The sequence below is a fragment of the Acinonyx jubatus genome, chromosome A1 (assembly GCF_027475565.1).
Source record: "Acinonyx jubatus isolate Ajub_Pintada_27869175 chromosome A1, VMU_Ajub_asm_v1.0, whole genome shotgun sequence".
NCBI lineage: Eukaryota > Metazoa > Chordata > Mammalia > Carnivora > Felidae > Acinonyx > Acinonyx jubatus.
In genome coordinates, this window is record NC_069380.1 from 201,823,884 (window position 1) to 201,842,332 (window position 18,449).

The 18,449-nt window shown below is 41.9% G+C and overlaps 1 protein-coding gene across 11 annotated transcripts in view; it reads right to left on the reverse strand.

Moving 5' to 3' along the window:
- The window catches only part of ZNF131 (zinc finger protein 131), a 30,445-nt gene extending 14,873 nt beyond the window's left edge, over positions 1–15,572 (reverse strand). The window contains exons 1-5 of one of the 11 annotated variants that reach the window (XM_053200953.1): positions 15,349–15,572; positions 14,965–15,102; positions 14,305–14,443; positions 13,171–13,272; positions 6,374–6,518 (exon numbers count right to left, since the gene is read on the reverse strand). In XM_053200953.1, coding sequence (XP_053056928.1) covers positions 6,374–6,518; positions 13,171–13,272; positions 14,305–14,428 — 371 coding nt within the window. In that variant the 5' untranslated portion in view covers positions 14,429–14,443; positions 14,965–15,102; positions 15,349–15,572. The other 10 variants (XM_027076165.2, XM_027076130.2, XM_053200916.1 and 7 more) reach the window with 10 other exon arrangements.
- Positions 15,573–18,449: the final 2,877 nt, after the last annotated feature.

Below are 18,449 nucleotides of genomic sequence, written 5' to 3' on the forward strand. Positions count from 1 at the left end.
CCTCTTGGCTCTACATGGGGAAAAAAAAAAAAAAAAAAAAAGGTTGCTCCCTCACTCTGATGCCCAAAGAAAGCCACTAGATCAATGGGGTTTTTGATTCACTAATGGTTTGGCTAAACTCACGACTGATGGTATTCCCTGGGGTGCTGCGAATGCTCAGCTTTAGCACCAACTACACAAAACCAAAAGTGGATGCGGTTGCTGTGCTCAGAGGGCAGAACTCAAAAGCTTTCTTCATAGCTCTAGACAACATTCTCCACAATGAACCATGTTATACTGTATTGACTCCTGGGCTGCTGCCAGTGGCCTAGCTGTTTGGAAGACACAGAAATCTTGGCAGATTAAAGACCTCTATCTTCAGGACCACAACTGTGGAAACAAATAGCAGCTGCTGATCAAAACTATCTGGATCACTGATTCATGCCCATGGTAAGGGCCCGTTCTCTACCAACCAGATACCAACCAGAAGGAAGAGGCTGATCAAGGCTGCACTGCCTAGACTTCCATCACGGACTCCTAGGATCCAATATTATTCTGAACATGGTGACATATCCACCATCATAGATTAAGCATAAAGTAGCCTATGTTTCTAATGTGGAAGTTGCCACTGGATGCCAGACTTGTGACACCCACCGAAAGCTGGCCTGTTTGTCTCACCGTGAAGGAGGCCACTGGACCTCTGACCCCACTTTAGAGCCATCAGTACTGCCTCACCAGTGTTGACACTTTTTAAGGTCACAATGCTGCGGTTCCAGACTGATCTGTTGGTTCTGGCCACCCCACTGTGGCCCCTGAGACTAATCTGTGTCTTGTTTAGCTTTCTAGATCATTTGCAGTCTGATAATTTTGTGCCAAAACCTACTCAATAATTGGCTAACAGTCAAGGTATTGAGGAACCCTTTAAGCTCCCCACCATCCACAGACACCTGTAATACAGACAGCAATGCAAAGCCTCCTCAAACACTGACTCAGGAAGATTTCTAACTCTACTTCCCTCCCATCCTTTGTCCAAAAATCTGAGTAAGGCACTTTGTGATGACCAGACTCAGCTGTCCCCAGAAAGAGATTCTCTCTTCTCATCTGCTTCCTGGGTAATGATCAAGACAAAAATGGGTGGAAAGTTATAGAAGCCTAATTAGAAATTTGAATTCTGCCCTGACCATTCTTAGACACAATCCTTTTCTTTCCCACCACAATGGCAACCCCGGCACAGCCTGGTTGGTATCTCTTCCAGGTGACAGCCCAGTCAAAAGTGGGCTTAGGAGATTCAAACTTAATTCTAGTTCAGCCATCTGGAGTCTCTTTTTGAACTGACATCATCTTACATCCTAAAATAATGACCACTTGGCTGAATATACTGGTTGCCAAGTACACTTAAGACTGCCCTTGTGAGCCAAAGTGGAAGACACAATGGGTCTAGAAGCTTTATGAAAATGCCCTTGTGTCCCTGACCTTTCTGGATGAAAGGTCTGGGTAAGAGGAATGGATGACTGGAAAAGAATGAGGTTATAGCTACCAGAATGTAACAATGATTCTGTGGAGGTGAAGAGAGAGCAACAATCCTGGCACCTGAGGAGACGTGTCCTTCTCTTATCCTTCCAAACTGCCCCCGCAGCCTTCCTTGGGTAGGAAAATGCTCTGATGCAGTTCTCCCCATCTGTTGCAAGCCGACGTTTAAACTGACTGCTAGATCTGCCCTCCCCTGCCAGATGACTCAGACCATGATTTGACGATCATCTCCCTTAACTTTACCAAGAAGTCTTCTGCAAACAGCAGGGGATGGCCAAGTTCCTGCATGTTCCATGCAAAAACAAGTATTTGCCCCACTACCATTCCCAAAGCTGAGGCTCAGTTCGTGAGATGGATAATTAATTACCACTCAGGTAATTAACTCAGGTGTTGACCACCTTTGGACAATCCCTTCTAAAAACAAGGACCAGATTCAATCACGGAAAGGGGAAAGCCACATTTGAGGCCTGTGCCCCTGACTGATGAAGGTCCTACTGGGCACAAACAACTGTAAACACCACTTTCTTTCCAGCCTACCTATAATCCCTTAGGACCATACTTCTCATGTGCAAGCCAGGTACTAACTTCTTTCCCTCTCTAAAGTATGATGACCTGCACTTCAGGAGTGGGTAGAAGAGATCATCCTGTTTAAACAAAACACCACCAGTAAATCAGTTTAGTTCTCAGATGACTGCAGAGATCTTCCCAAAACGAGGCAACTTTTGGTTATTTGGGGGAGCTTCCTGGAGGAATAACTGACTTGTTATTTATGTGTGCTCCACGCATAGTTTTCCCAACAATGTGAACCATCTAAATAAAAAAGCGGCACAAAATTTGTGCCTGACATAAGCCTATGTAATCAAGGACACCACTTGGGCCCTGGAAGGCATTCATGTCAGCTTCAAATCACTGGCCAGAGTTATTATGGATAGACTTGCCCTAGACCTCCTCCCTGTGGGCCAATGAGGGACTGTGCAAGTGCTAAAAGATCTTGCTATACTTGGATTAATGCTTAGGGCTAAGTGAAAAAGGTCACTTTTCACTTAGGGCTAAAGAATAAAGCTACCTGGCTTTCTAGGAATTTGTTCAGATGGCTGAGTCTAGGCCCTTAGGAAAATGGATGGATGGGTAAGCTCAGTGGTGCAGGGTGGCCACATCCTGCTGCTTCAAGTTCTGTTTATAGTTGCCTTCATTAAATCCAGTGTGAAAAAAATTCAATGGATTAGGAACCAGTCCCTATTGGTCAGATTAATCAGAGTGGTCAGAGTAGTGTACTCATGGAACAATTTACCAGAAGCTAAAATAATATAGAAACAAGGATACTGTTGGAAGACAGTTATGGATCCCTCATGTTTCTGCATGTCTTGTAAACAGACACTGATAGCCTTTTGTTCTGGATCTTTTCAATGCTGCCTGTATAGCAAATAGCCTTAGAAGAGAGAACTGGTCTTCCCCCAAGTGGGGGACAGGTGCATCTATAGCTCATTATAAAAGATTTGGGTTTTCTACAGCTCAGTGTTCCTCAAATGTGATGCAAACCACTGTGAGTACAGCACACACCTAGGCCACCCTGTCACCCCCATGGGACTTGCATGTGGGCTAAGGAGGATAAGAAAAATTGATGTGAACGTGAGAGTTCATGCTGCTCCTTATGCTGTGAGAGAAATGAAGTCCTTTTTTCTCTGACTCAGGAGTCTCCTGTCTTCTGCCAGCATTCAAAAAACAGTGGCAGGACAATTTATTAGTTTGCAAATAGGATAAAATCCCAGACCCTTCACAGTTCTTGACAATAAACCCAATTTAAAAATGGGCAAAAGATCTGAACAGACACCTTGCCAAAGAAGATAAGCACATGAAGTAATGTTCATCATTAGTCGTAAGGGAAATGCCAACTAAAACCACTACACACCTACATCAGCACAGCTAAAATGAAGAGGCCTGATCATGTCAAGTATCAGCAGGGCTGTGGAGCAACAGGAACTCTCATACACTTCAATTTGGAATACAAAATGGCACAGCAATTTGGAAAACAGTTTAGCGGTTTCTTAAAAAAAAATTAAAAACATCTATCATACAACCCAGCTATTCCACTCCTAGGTATTTACTGAGAAATGAAAGCATAGCCACTTTATTTGTAAAAGGTGGAACCCTAAATGTCCATCAACAGGTGGTATAGCCATACAAGGGAACACTACTCAGCAATAAAAGGTAATGAAATAGTAATACCCACGACAACACTGACAAATCTCTAAAACATAATGCTAAGTGAAAAAAGTCAACCAGAAACTACACTGTAGGAATCCATTTATATGACATCCCAGATAAAACTACAGTGATAAAAATCAAAGCAGTGGATAACTGAAGCTGGGGATTAGGGCTGACTAGAGAGTCATGAGAAACTCAGAATGATGGAAACGTTCCTATGTCTTGATTATGGTGGTGATTACACCACTGTATACAAACGCCAAAATTCAAACTCTATCCTAACTGGGTGAATTGTTTGACATGTAAATTACACTTCAATAGGCTGGCGAGGAAAAATCTATAAGGCAACTGCTGCTCCCTAACAAGTATCAGGAAGCTTCTCATACACAGCTTTAAATACACAATACAATTCTAGCAAAGCAAAATAAGTCCCTAATATTTTCCTCAGCGTCATTCAAAAAGTTGACACCGTATGCCAAAAATACTTGCATAATGCGAATGTGAGAAGAGCACTTATTTCACCTTCTGTATCCACAAAACAATTATACAATAATCTTCTCAGTATAGAATTGCCTTAACCAGTCAATTTAACCACAACTAAATTAATTTTTATTCCTTAATTGCATTATCGTAACAGCCAACATGTAATGCTGCTTGCTGTCTTCTTGTCTTTAAAGAACTCTTCAGAGGACGCTGCATGCCTAACTGCTTCAAGAAACAATTCAGTATGTTACTGTATTTACATTGAAAAGCATTCACTGATGGTTGTAATTACTTATAAGGATCCCACTCTTATAATAATAAATCTTCCCAAAGTTTCTATAAAGGCCTGGGAAAAGAGTCATGCCCAGTTGTTCTTACCTTCATCTCACAGTAACTATACACAATGAACTCAAGTCCTAACTCTCCCGAATCCAACCTAGACTGTCAGAATGTGTTCCACTGTTCTGCTGCCAAGGACTTTCCCCACAGCTGGATACTAACTTACTAGTATGAGCAGCAAGGAGAACTACACAGATAGAACACTTTTTCAGTAGATTCTCAGCCAGGATTTAACCACATCTGATGTTGCCCTATCCGTATTATATTCCCTTTCTACTTTCATTCTGAAAAGGTATGACATCAGGTACTATCTTCAACATACCTCTATTTTGCTACCCAGGTCTCAGCTCTCTCTGCAGGAGTGTTGACCTGGTTTTAACTGGTATGCACCCACCCATCCATTCACAAATGTGTACACACATACTATGTGCCAGGCACTAGGCATTAGAGAATACATACATACCAAGCTCGTGGTTTAATCCTGAACTCTGTCATCAAACTAATTACAAGTTCATTAGGAGAAATGGTACTTATGGATAATTATAATTCAATTATTTCTTAGAATTATTCTAATTTGCATCTTTTGACTAAACCATACCAGTAAGTTGGACTAAATTATTTTGCCCACGTGCAAATGGATTTTACCACACTGCACTTTGGTGTTATGCCAATGACATCACAAGAAACACAGCCGGGAGATATTAATAACAATGCCAGTTCACATTCGGAGTACCTTATACCAGACACCATGCTGAGCATTTTACATGCATTAATTCATTTAATGCCCATAAATAATCCTGTGTAGAAAGTACCACTATTACCTCCTTTGACAGATGAGGAAACTGAGGTGCTGACAAGTTGAGTAACTTCATTACGTGGTAGAGAGCTAGGCTATTACCCAGGCAGCCTGACTCCAGAACTCTTGCTCTCAGTCACTGTATTTATTTTTATTTTGTTAACATATGCATTATCTTTATTTTAAAAAGAGACTGTGTGTACACATGTGCATGAGCAGGGGTGGGGCAGAGAACATCCTAAGCAGATTCCACGCTCAGCACGGAGTCCCAAGAGGGGTTTGATCTCACAAATGCGAGATCACAACCTGACCAGTATCAAGAGTCAGATGCATAACCGTCTAAGCCACTCAGGCACCCTGGTCACTGTTATATTGCCACTGTTTGTTATGCAAGATGTTGAGTCTTTGTTATGTCATTTAATGTTTTCTTAATACTTGCTGAGAAATTTTGTGTCTTAATGCCAGGAATGGCTCCGAAGCAACTGCTTTGTTCTCATAGCCATGAGTAATGTAACTTAAGGTTTTTCTTTCCTTTTTCTTTCCATTAGGTGCTTCAGAATTCAGAGCTAGATTTAGCCCACCTAGCAAGTATATAGACTTGAATGCCATGCATATTGGCTACTGTATTTCTAACTTCACTGATTATCACCTCATGTGGCCTATTCATCTTCATCCATTTCCTCACTATTTTTAAACAGGACTATGTTAATCTTTGTAAGCCAAATTCTTTTTAGAATAAAGCTTGGTACAATTAACAACTCAAACCCAACAAAACAACTCCTTAAAAGCTGCCTAGTCTTCCCGATTTTATTAGATACAAAAGATGCTACTTTAATTACCCTTAGCAGTTTTTACAGAAGGACAAGAAATCAAGTGTGAGAGAAAGAGCAATCAGTATCCAGAATTTTATAGATCCTTAAATATTCTTAATTTCAAAATGTCAATCCTTTATGGCATAACATATACAATAAATTCTTGACTAATAGGATGTACATGACTGAACAGAACTATCTGTGCATCACTAAGAAAATAAGTAATTACCTGACTTCAAGGGCTTTGATAGCTTCTAGCATTTGTAGAAACTCTGCTGCTTTCCATACATCATTGGCTTCTTCTTCTCCTTGTATCATTAATTTTGCTGTGTATGTGAACTCAATTAAATGACGGAAGGCCATTTTACTAACACCTGTAAAAAAAAGATGTGCATTAGCACGTTTGCCCATTGATTCAAAACTTCTAACATTTAGTAAAGAAAAAAAAAAAAGCTCAGTGTTCAAAACCTGATTAGTATCTGAATTTCAGAAAATTATTTCCTGGTGGAATTCTCATTAACAGTACAGTAAGACTATAGCCAAAGTTCCCACCAAACTACTTTAAGATCTTTCCCAAAGGTTTCCTAATACTCTTTTGAATAGTAAAATCTATCACTTAAATACATGAATTGGCTAACTATTACATGTCAGACATGCTATGTTTCTTGCCAGGGATCACTACATCAACTCAGCTCCAAATCTTCAAGGGCTTTCCACAGCTCAGCAAAAAAGTTCCAAACCAGTCTGCCTTTATTTCAAGGTACTTCACGTTATTTTTCTATTTACCACTATTTTCCCTTCCAAATTTTAAACTGTATCAATCCCATACTATATACTGATCTTTAAACAAACCCTTCACTTCTAAAAGTTTCCTTGCCTTAACACTCACCTTCCTTAATGAATGCTCAGTTTGTATCTGTATAAGTCCTATCACCCTTGAAGGCCCAATTCTAATGCCACACCCTAAATGAAACTTTCTAATACTTCCCCCAGGCTGAACTCTGTACCTGTTCTGGTAATTAAAACCCATGGGCATCTCTGGACTCTAAGTTACATGAGGGAAATGATTTTTGTCTCTGTACACTCACCTCCCAGTATCTAAAACAATGCTCCCTAAAATGCAGACACACAAAGTAGGAGTGAATAAGAGCTAAAGTCACTTCCAAAATTAAATTTCCATGATTCCAACTTTTCCAGTTTTATGGTTAGATTTTGGCCCAAAAGGATACTCTATTTCTTTGTTCTCTTCAATGCTATATATTATTGTTTCAGTCTGCTAATGCAAGACTACAAAAATCTATTGAAAGAAACAAATAGAAAACCACTTTAAGGATTTTAAGTAATCTCTACACTCAAAGTGGGGGGTTGAACCTATAACCCCAAGATCAAAAGTCACATGCTCAACCGACTGAGCCAGCCAGGCACTCCAAGAGAAAGCTACTTTCAACACTGAATTTTTACACTAAGAAATGCCCAAGTCTAAACTGCACACAATTTGCATAACTGCAAATACAAAAATACTTTTATTTTCTTCCTATGCACTTTATATACTTGAATAAGAAATCTAAAAATGACTGGATTCTTTTCAGGTTGCTTTTATTTGGGTCTCCCCTAAATCTTTGTTTTCCTGTTGTCTTTTCACCATGGTATTCATTATTATATGAGAGTAGCCTGAGGTACAGATAACTAAATTTAAGGAGTTTTGATCAAATGTTTAAAAGTATAACAAAACACCTTTGTTGGGGTGCCTGGGTAGCTCAGTCGTTTAAGTGTCTGACTCTTGATCTCAGCTCAGGATATGATCTCACCGTTCATGAGTTTGAGCCTCACGCTGGGCTATGTGCTGACAGGTCAGAGCCTGGAACCTGCTTTGGATTGTGTCTCCCTCTCTCTCTGTCCCTCCCCTTCTCAAAAATAAACATTAAAAAAACTTTTTTAAATGTGTATTTTTCTCGAAATGGAATGACACATATAATATTACAAATACCAGGCATGACTCTAAACACGTCACAAGTATTAACTCCATCCTCATATCAATCCTATGGAGAACTTACTATAATAATCCCCATTTCACAGACAGGAAAACTGAGGCACACAGAAGTTAATAACTGTGACTTTGGCAAGTTACTGAAGAGATGAAACTAGAATCAAACACAGATGGCTCGACTCTTAAGCCCAACATAAGATTTTTTTTTAAATAATGTTTATTTATTTTTGGGAGAGAGAGCAGAGGCAGAGAGAGAGGGAGACAAAGAATCTGAAGCAGGCTCCAGGCTCTGAGCTGTCAGCACAGAGCCCCACGCAGGGCTCAAACTCACAAACCGTGACATCATGACCTGAGCCGAAGTCAGATGCTTAACCAACTGAGCCACCCACGTGCCCCCAACATAAGATTTTTAAATAAGATGATGGCAGGAAACACTCCTGCTTGGAAGAGTTTGAATATCCACAGCTTAATTCACTACTGGCCCACAATCTCTTATTCACAATTCCAAAGTCCCCCAAATCTCTTAAGACCAGAAGTTTTCCCATTAATTTGGCAGCAATATTTGATCTGAATGGACATCAGGCTATTTTTAGTCTTTATCCCACTTAGAATAAATATTAATATGCTACTCTGCTGAAGTATTATTTGGTTATAGAATGTCACCCCCCTAGACCCCACTGGGAGTATAATGTACTACACAGACTGCATTATCTTTAGAAAATTTGTAATTTCAAGAAACATCTGGCCTCCAAGGATTTGAATAAGGAATTACAGACTTAGTTCCCAATTTTGTTTAATTAGAATCATTGCAGACTTAAAGCATGGGTCTCCGATCCTTAGAATCAAAACCGGGATAGGAAACTTTTTTTTTTTTATAAGCACCTTAGGTGCTTAAGTCGCCAGTCCAGCACTAGTCCTAGGAATAAACTACTGACCTAATTAGCTAACATGGACCAAACGGCTAACATGTGCCCAGGGAAGTGATGTGGTGACAGATGATGCACAGCTGCGAAAACACTTGGTTCTCTATCAGGACTACTTTGGTAACTTCCAAATCTCAGTCTACTTCACTAATCCCTTGCTCCTTTCATAACAGAAGTGGGCAAGAGAATATAGTCTTTCTGAGTTATCTAAGGAAACTGTTAATATGAACACCTTAGCCTGAATCTTCTTTTTTTCCCCTTAGGAAAAAGCAAAACAGGGCAGCATTCTAGACATATAGAGGTCATTATTCATATTTTACGGAGGGAGGTTAAAATTATAACTAAGATGGAGAAAGCACACTCCACCCTATCTTGTCCACTGATTACAATTAAAAATCCTGGGCAGAATACATAAGGACTCTGAAACATAAATAGAAACAAGCAGGCTGGGGACAGAAATCAAAACTCAAAAGAGCAGCAGTGAGTTTCCTGGTTTTTATTTTTCCTCTCACATATCCCAGCTTACACTTGAAGACAGCCCAAATCCTGTAACTGTGTAGCAGGTACAGAAGAAAACTCTGGCTAGAGAATCAGGAAAGGGAACAGAGAGTACACGGGGGGGGGGGGGGGCATACTTGGATTTATTCCTCTCAGCCCTGCCTCAAGGCAAGTCCCAGTTCTGATGCTGCACACCTGTGGCTGGTGGCCGCCAAGCAGACACTAATTCTTAGAAAAGGTTCTTCTTTCTGACAGAAAACTAGCAATGATCTCCAAGAACATGGAGAGAATTTTTTTCCCCCCTTTCATCACTTTGTCTAGAAAATGGATCCCACTACAGGAAGTCTATGTCAGCACAAGGAAGCTAAAAATCCCAGTTTTCCAGCCAGAGGATCAGGAAAAGTTGCCCCGAGGAGCTAAAGTACAGAAGTCAGAAGAGGGAGCTAGAGAAAGGTCCTTGTGAATGCAGCCTAGCACTAGCCACTGAGCTACTCATGTGGAACTGACCTGAGGCAGCACAGTAAAGGGTCTGAGACCTGCACTATGATGTGGACCCAGGCTGGCACACCCGGCACCCGAGCAGCACAACAAAGGTTTTGAAAAATAAACTGGCATTGCATCCACAGCCCACATAAGCCCAGACTGAACCTAAACCAGGCTGACTGCCTGCTAAAAACAAAACCAAATCAAAACAACAACAGCAGCATTCTCCAGAGGATTTTAACAGCACAGCATGTCATAACATTAAAATGTCCGTGACATAGTGAAAACTTAACTTGACATATCTCACAGATATGAAAAAGAAAAGCCAACACGTCCAAGGTTATATAACTGACAAAACAGTGAAGCCAGGACTACAAGGCAGGTTGTCTAATGACATGTCCAGGGCTTTCTTTATAGCCAAGTGACCTAGACAGATTGTACAGTGATCCTGAAGTTAAGGGCTTAAGAAAACATTGAGCCAAGGGGTGCATGGGTGGGTCAGTCAGTTGAGTGTCCAACTTTGACTCAGGTCATGATCTCGCAGTTTGTGAGTTCAAGCCCCACTTTGGGTTCTGTGCTGACAGCTCAGAGCCTGGAGCCTGCTTCGTATTCTGTGTCTCCTCTCTCTGCCCCTCCCATGCTCATGCTCTGTCTCTCAATAATAAATAAATGTTAAAAAAAATAAAAAGAAAGAAAGAAAGAAAGAAAGAAAGAAAGAAAGAAAGAAAGAAAGAAAGAAAGAAAGAAAGAAAACACTAAGCCAAGGGGTTCCTGGGTGGCTCAGTTAAGCGTCCAACTCTTGATTTCAGCTTGGGTCATGATCTTGTGGCCCATGAGTTTGAGCCCCACTTCAGGCTCCTCACTGACAGTGTGGAGCCTGCTTGAGATTCTGTCTCTCCTTTTCTCTCTGCCCTTCCCTTGCTCACATGCGCGCGTGCATGTGCTCTCTCTCAAAGATGAATAAAAACATTAAAAACAATTTTTTAAGAAAAAAAAACACCAAAAGAAAAACAAAAACACACTGAGCCAAATTGATTCTTTAAACCTGAACCTGGCAAATAACAAAAACAGAAAATGTTCTTACACTTTCTCATTTGTCATGTTAAGTACTGAAGGCTCGTATGTGCTATCCTATAATGAAGGCAGCAGGTCAGAGGTACTAAGAAGTACAAGAGAATCTCAAGGTGATTAGTCTCCAGAAGAAAAGACCCTACTTCTCCAGGTATATTCCTTGTTCCAAAAGCAATGCATATTCTAGACTGGGCCACTTATTTGCTTAAAAAGCAGAAGTCAGCTCCTCTTTGAAATCTTTATCTCACCAAGGTAGACTAAACCACTCGTCCTCCCTCCTTGGCGACACCATTCCACAATAAAAGTCTCTGCAACACTCTTTGCTCTCTTTTCTGCATCTGTTGCTCATCTGTGATTAAATTTGCAAATTCTTTAAAGTCTGTCTCATTCATCAATTTTCACTTCCTGGGTCCAGTACATAACACATAACAAGTATTAATTCTGACAAACAGTCCCAATTTATTAAACTTTGACAATGTACCAAACACTATGCTCAGCGCTCTGCACATGTTATTTCAAGTAATTGTGACAAGCCTATAAAGAAATGAGGAATTTTCAGATGAAAATTTTATTCCTCTCAGCCCTGCCTCAAGGCGAGCTGTCTATGCAACTAAGGTAAAGTAACCTGCCTGGCGTCACAAAGTACCTCAGGTAAATAAATGGATGAAATCTTGCCCTGTAACAGAAACTAATACCGTATAGGCAGCTAGATTCTCACTTTAGTAAGCTTCGTGGATTTCCATTATGCCTGTGGCTGTCCATCACAGATAATGAAAAGATTATCTATGGATGTATCAGCCAGAATGCTAAACTGGAATGTAAAGCCACCTCCCCAAAAGGAATATGTTTACGTTTTCACATTCTCTTTACTCCCCAGGGCACCAAATTTTCCCAAGGGAACAGTGTTTCTAGGCAACTCATTCATAACATATATATATATACACACACACACACACAGTGAAGAAGATACAAAACCAAAGCTCAAGAACACTGGAAAAGCTAAAGTTCTGTATTTATGTAGACAAGTATTTCCTACAGTTTTGGATGGTGGGGAGGGGTAAGTAATGTCATATCAAAGACAAAAGCATGGTAATTAATACACAAAGTGAATCCCTTACTAGCTGGGCAACACTGAGCAAGTAACCATTTGGAGCCTGTTCCCTGATGTATAAATTGGAAATAATACCACTTACTTCAAAGGATTGCTTTAAACCTCAGAAAATGCACCTAAACAGCACTATAGCTAGCACTTGGGAAGCTATTATCACAAAAGTCAAACAAGTGCAAAAATCACTTTCTACTTTAAGAGTGTATCTACTGAACGATTCCTTCCATCCCAGACTCTATATCCACTACAACTTTTGAATGCTGCTTCGGTTCATCTTTCCTAGCCTTTTCCATATCGTGGCAGCACACTTCATCTTGCGCATGTCGTAAGTACCTCTGCTAGTAAAGCAGCTCTACTGTAACCTGCGGCATCCCCACCAGTCTGAAACATAAGCCCACCGAACAAAAATGGGAATTCACTTCTAATACACGTTTTCAAAAGAGTGAGCACTGGTCTCAGAAGTTGAAAAAGACTCTTTTATGAGATCAACATCTACCATCTAAAGTAAGGGTTTTCCCTGGCGGATCATTTTACCATGCACTTTACGGAAAGCAAGAATTCTCAAGTGTCAAAAGAACAATTTATCCAGTCAAGTAATAGGAACCACTGATACCTATTTCCTACAGTATCCTGCTAAATTAACACTTCTTCATTAATTATAAAGTTTGCTAAATATTGTATTTATAACAAGTATTTACCAGGGCACCTGGGTAGCTCGGTTGGTTAAGCGTCTTCAGGTCATGACCTCATGGGTTCGTGAGATCCAGTCCCAAGCCCTGTGTCCCCTGTCCCCTGTGTCGGGCTTGCATTGACAGCAAGGAGGCTGCCAGGGATTCTCTCCCTCCCCTTTCTCTGCCTCTCCCTCCCCCATTTGCATGTGTGCACACGCATAGGCCCTCTCTCCAAATAAGTAAATTAATTAAAAAACAAACAAACAAACAAAAACAAGCATTTACCTTCAATCTCCACCAAAGGTTCCTGAGTAAACTCCTGAAAGAATTTGTAGAAGAACTTACTGCAAGCAGCCAAAACAGCTTTGTGGGCCTTAAAATGGTGTCCTAGATTTAAAAAAAAAAAAAAAAAAAAAAAAAGTATCATATGTATTAAAAAATCAAAAGTAAAACCATAAAACAAAGTAGTAAATTATATAAAGATCTTTCTTCATAATACAATCATAAGACTATAAATTACGAAACTAAAGTCAGAACATTCTAAGCAGCTATCTTGATAAATTTCAATTTCAATTAGACATGAACCCAAATCTTTACCTCAAAGACCTCATAAAGTCAATTTATAAAAGCCAGTTTATAAAACTAAAAGAGATAAGAGAAGCTTCTTACTACTTAAAGAGTGAAAGGCATATCGGATTCAGTTTAAACTGCTAAATATAAACACAACCCAAAAACTTATACATCACTTGGAAAGAGACAAAAAAAAAAAAAAACAGAATAAACATAATGCTGGACGTATCTGCTATGGAAAACATGTTAATATGCCTAATATTTGGAAGCAGCAGATCTACAGTAAGCAGATCTATAATAAATAGCTTGCCTTGAGGAGTCTATTTTCACTAAACAGAAAAGATACCCAAGCTATGTTTGTCTCCATTATAATGACAACTCCTAACACTGGTAAAGACCCCATTTGATTTGTACCCAAAGAGGGTACAAATGCTGCAAAGGTATGTCTCACGTTCTCCCTCCAAGACCATTTGGGAAGGTAGAAACAATCTACACTTCTCAAATGATTGTTGTGAAAGGCTCCTCAAAGAAGTTTATGAGCAGAAAGCTATTAACCAAACATTTAGAGACATCCTCTCTATCTCCACGCCATCATCTTACACTAATGTGTGCAATAGGGAAACTTCAAGAGGCTGCAACAAGTTAAGATGTGATGATTATGTTGAAAGCATGACTAGCCAACTAGCCTTCTGCAACACGGTCTATGTGAGTGGCCACTGACAAGTCCCCCCGCGTCCCAGCGCACACTCAATAGGCACAGTCCACAGAGGGTTGGGTATAAAAGGCGGGCGGGGGAAGGGGAGAGAACGGTAGCCACAAATTCACTGCTCTGCCCACCACCCTACCCACCATCGACAATCAGGGTGATGTCAGTAAACCGATCTTGCTCTCGCTGTTCATTCAATCGGTCCAAGATCATTTTATGATGTTCCGGGAACTCCTGAAGGCATTCCATCGTCTCTTCGGCCTCCATGGCCGTCGGGCTGCTCTACAAAAGAGGAGCATGATAATGTACACCCATGAGCTCGGGCCGAGGCACAAAACCCCTAAAGCATAAAACAACAAAACCCAAAACCCCAGCTACGTGAAAAGAAGGGGGGGGGGGAGGGTGAGGCAAGAGGAGAGGAAGGCAAGGGAAGAAAGAAAGGCGAGCCGGGTGGCCGCCGCGCGTTGGGGGCCGGAGCCACGGCCGCGGGACTCCGAGCCTGACCTAATTGGAGTCGGGAGACGCGAGCTGAAGCGGGGTGGGCAGAGCGCCGGAGGCTCCGGGCGCCGGGGCGCGCAAGTCCGGCAGGGGAAGGCACCCGACAGCCGTGGCGGCGCCCTAACGGCCCGCCAAGCCCCTCTGCCCGGCCCTGGCTCCTGCGGCCCCGGACCCGGTCCGGCCCGCGGCCCACAACGACTCCCGGGTCGCCTCTCCCTCCCCCGCCCTCCCTCTTCTCCCCCGCCCCGACCGGGCCGGCACTCACTCAGCGAAGGAGGAGCGGCCCGGGCCTGCGCGTCACTTACGTCGACGTACTGCGTCACCGCGCTGGGCTCCGGCTGACGCGGACGCCGACCAAGCGCCGACCACGGAGCGAAGAGGCCACACCTCCACCGCCCCGCTAGTGGCGGATTTGGCGTTCGGCGAGGGTGAGGCGGCCAACGCTGGGAGGAGGAAGTCGGGCTGTGCTAGGGTAGAGCCAGTTGTGGGCCAGGCTGTACCCGGGGCAGGGATCCTAAATCATAAATCCTAAACCCCGCCCTTCCACCCACCTTCGCAGGACTCCAGGTGTGAGCGCTTCCGACCCGGACCTCGGAATAAACTCACAACTCGTCCCCGGTGCGCTTTTATTCCGCGGCTCCTCCCGCCCCGCCCCCTTCCCTCCCAAGCCTTGGGTGGGCCCGCCTTACCTAGCTCTTGATCCTCCCTCTCTCCTTTCTGGCCCTCGGATCTTCCCCGCTCTCACCTCTCTGGGCGAAACTCAACCCACACTGTTCCCTACCCCTAAATAGCGCCTCGCCCTCCATTTCCTCACGATTGCCCGGGCACTGCCTCCGCTGGGTCCGACCGGCACACGTGCGCTCGCTCCGAGACCCGGGCGGCCGCGGCGCGGGCGGCGGCCACGGGCGCGAGCACGTTCCGGCCGCCTGGGACCTTCCTCCCCGGTGCCCGCCCTCTCCGCGCTCTGCAGGCGGCACGTGCTTGCTAGGCTTGGGACCTGGATCTGCTCAGATTATTTACACATGATGCTATTACTACAGCTCTCCACTCCCAACCCCTGCGCTTAAACAGACCAGTGACCTACAATCAGCCTCTCTTCCCTGGGTCATTCATTCATTCATCCGAAAAAAATGCTTTTGGAGGGTAACGGTCGAGATTTACTTTTTTCTCTCAGAAGAAAATAGAGTGAGGATTAGGGAAAGACTCAAAATACCTGGCTGTATGCAAGGGTGAGTGTAATCATTGTTTCAACAGACATTTATTGAGAGCCAGCGCTGTGCTAGGCACCGTTTAAGGGACTGAGAAATTAAGTGGTGAATAAGGCGTATGTAGTTTGTTCCTTTCTAATCTTAGTCTGATGGAGTAGATTGATCTTTTGTACAGTTAATTGCCTGGATGCAGATTTCTGAGTGTTATATGACATGTGAAGAACAAGGTAATCTGGGGCGGGGAGTAGGGCTCCTTGAGGAAAACTAGTGACCTGTAAGAAGCAATATGAAGTCTGAGTGTTTTTACGCAAGGGTACACAGCGCATTCAGAGATAGCGAGATTATAGCATTCGAAGAACTAAAAAAGAATGTTGGTGGGGCAGACCCACCGGGGCCTGGTAAACAGTGTTAAAGATGATAGATTTTCTTATAATCACAAAGGGAAACCTTGAAGGTTGAGCAGGATAGTGACATACGAAGATTTACTTTTTAAAGAGGTAGTTCCAGCCCCAATAGTCTAATAGGTGAAGATGCAAGTAGAGACCAGAGGGAAGCTGTTAGTAATCTGGATTAAATCATGGTGGCAAATGGGATTAGAGAATTGGATGGAATCTAGAAATAGAATCAACATTGACTGGAAACATGTCATGGGTACTAAATAAATAATGTTGGATATATTCATGGTAAGAGAATGGGTCCTAGATTTCTGGCTTGAGTGGATGGATTGTTGGTACAATTTACCAAAATAGAGAATATAACTGGAAAAAATGATTGGGGAGAAAGGATGGGAAGGGGAGAGATGATTTTAAGGAGACAACTAAATACAGATGATGTCAACAAGGCATTTTATATATGGACCTGTATAGAATTTAGGGGAGAGAGCTAGCCATAGGGATTTGGAAATTTTTAGCATAAAGTGGATATTAAAGCCATGGAAACAGATAAGATTTTTTTTTCATCTATCCTAATGCAAATTTTGTTTATTTATTCATTCATTCATTCTTTAGTTCCAATATAGTTAACACACAGTGTATTAGTTTCAGGTGTGCAACATAGTAATTCAATAATTCCATACATCCCCCAGTGCTCATCAGACAAGTGCACTTCTTAATACGCATCCCCTATTTCACCTCATTCTCCACCCACCTACCCCTGGTAACCATCAGTTTGTTCTGTATAGTTATAGTTAAGAGTCTGTTCTTTGGTTTGTCTCTTTTCCTTTGCTCATTTGTTTTGTTTCTTAAATTCTACATGAGGGAAATCATCTGGTGTTTGTCTTTCTCTCACTTATTTCACTTAGCATTATACTCTGTAGCTCTATCCATGTCATTGCAAATGGCAAGATTTCATTCTTTTTAGCGTTGAATAATATTCCAGTGTGTGTGTGTCACTTCTTTATCCTTTCATCTATCAATGGATACTTGAGCCACTTTCATAATTTGGCTATTGTAAATAATGCTGCTATAAACTTAGAGGTGTATGTATCCCTTTTTTAAAAAATGGTTTTTTTTATTTTGGGGAGAGTGAGTACACAAGTGGGGGAGGGACCGGGGGGGGGGGGAGGTGGGACGGAGGATCAGAAGCAGGCTCTGCACTGACAGCAAAGAGCCCAATGTGGGGCTTCAACTCAAGAACCCATGAAATTATAACTTGAGCTGAAGTCACTCAACTGACTGAGCCATGCAGTTGTCCTGCATGTATCCCTTTGAATTAGTGTTTTTGTATTCTGTGGGTACTCACTAGTGCAATTACTGGATTGCAGGGTAGTTCTATTTTTAATTTTTTGAGGAATCTCCATATCATTTTCTATAGTGGCTGTACCAGTTTGCACTCCTACCAACAGTGCAGGAGGGTTCCTTTTTCTCCACATCCTGACCAATATTTGTTGTTTCTTGTGTTTTTGATTTTAGCCATCCTGACAGGTGTGAGGTGATAACTCATTGTGGTTTTACTTTGCACTTCCCTGATGATGGGTGATGTTGAGCATATTTTCATGTGTCTGTTGGCCATCTATGTGTCTTCTTTGGAGAAATGTCTCTTCATGTCTTCTGCCCATTTTTAAATTGGATTATTTGGGGTTTTTTGGTGTTGAGTTATGTAAGTTCTTTATACATTTTGGATACTAACCCTTTATTGGATATGTCATTTGCAAATATCTTCTTCCATTCAGTAAGTTGCCTTTTAGTTTTGTTGATGTTTCCTTCACTGTGCAGAAGTTTTTATTTTGATGTAGTTCCAATAGTTTATTTTTACGTTTATTTCCCTTGTTTCAAGAGACATATCTAGAAAAATGTTGCTATGGCCAATGTCAGAGACAGTACTGCCTGTGCTCTCTGTAGGATTTTTATGGTTTCAGGACTCCCATTTAGGTCTTTAATCCATTTTGAGTTTATTTTTGTTTATGATGTGTGAAAGTGGTCCTGTGTTATTCTTTTGCATTTATCTGACCAGTTTTCCCAAAACCATTTGTTGAAGAGACTGTCCTTTTCCCATTGGGTACTCTGCCCTGCTTTGTCAAAGGTTAATTGACCATATAATTGGGTTTCCTATTCTGTTCCATTGGTCTATATGTCTATTTTTGT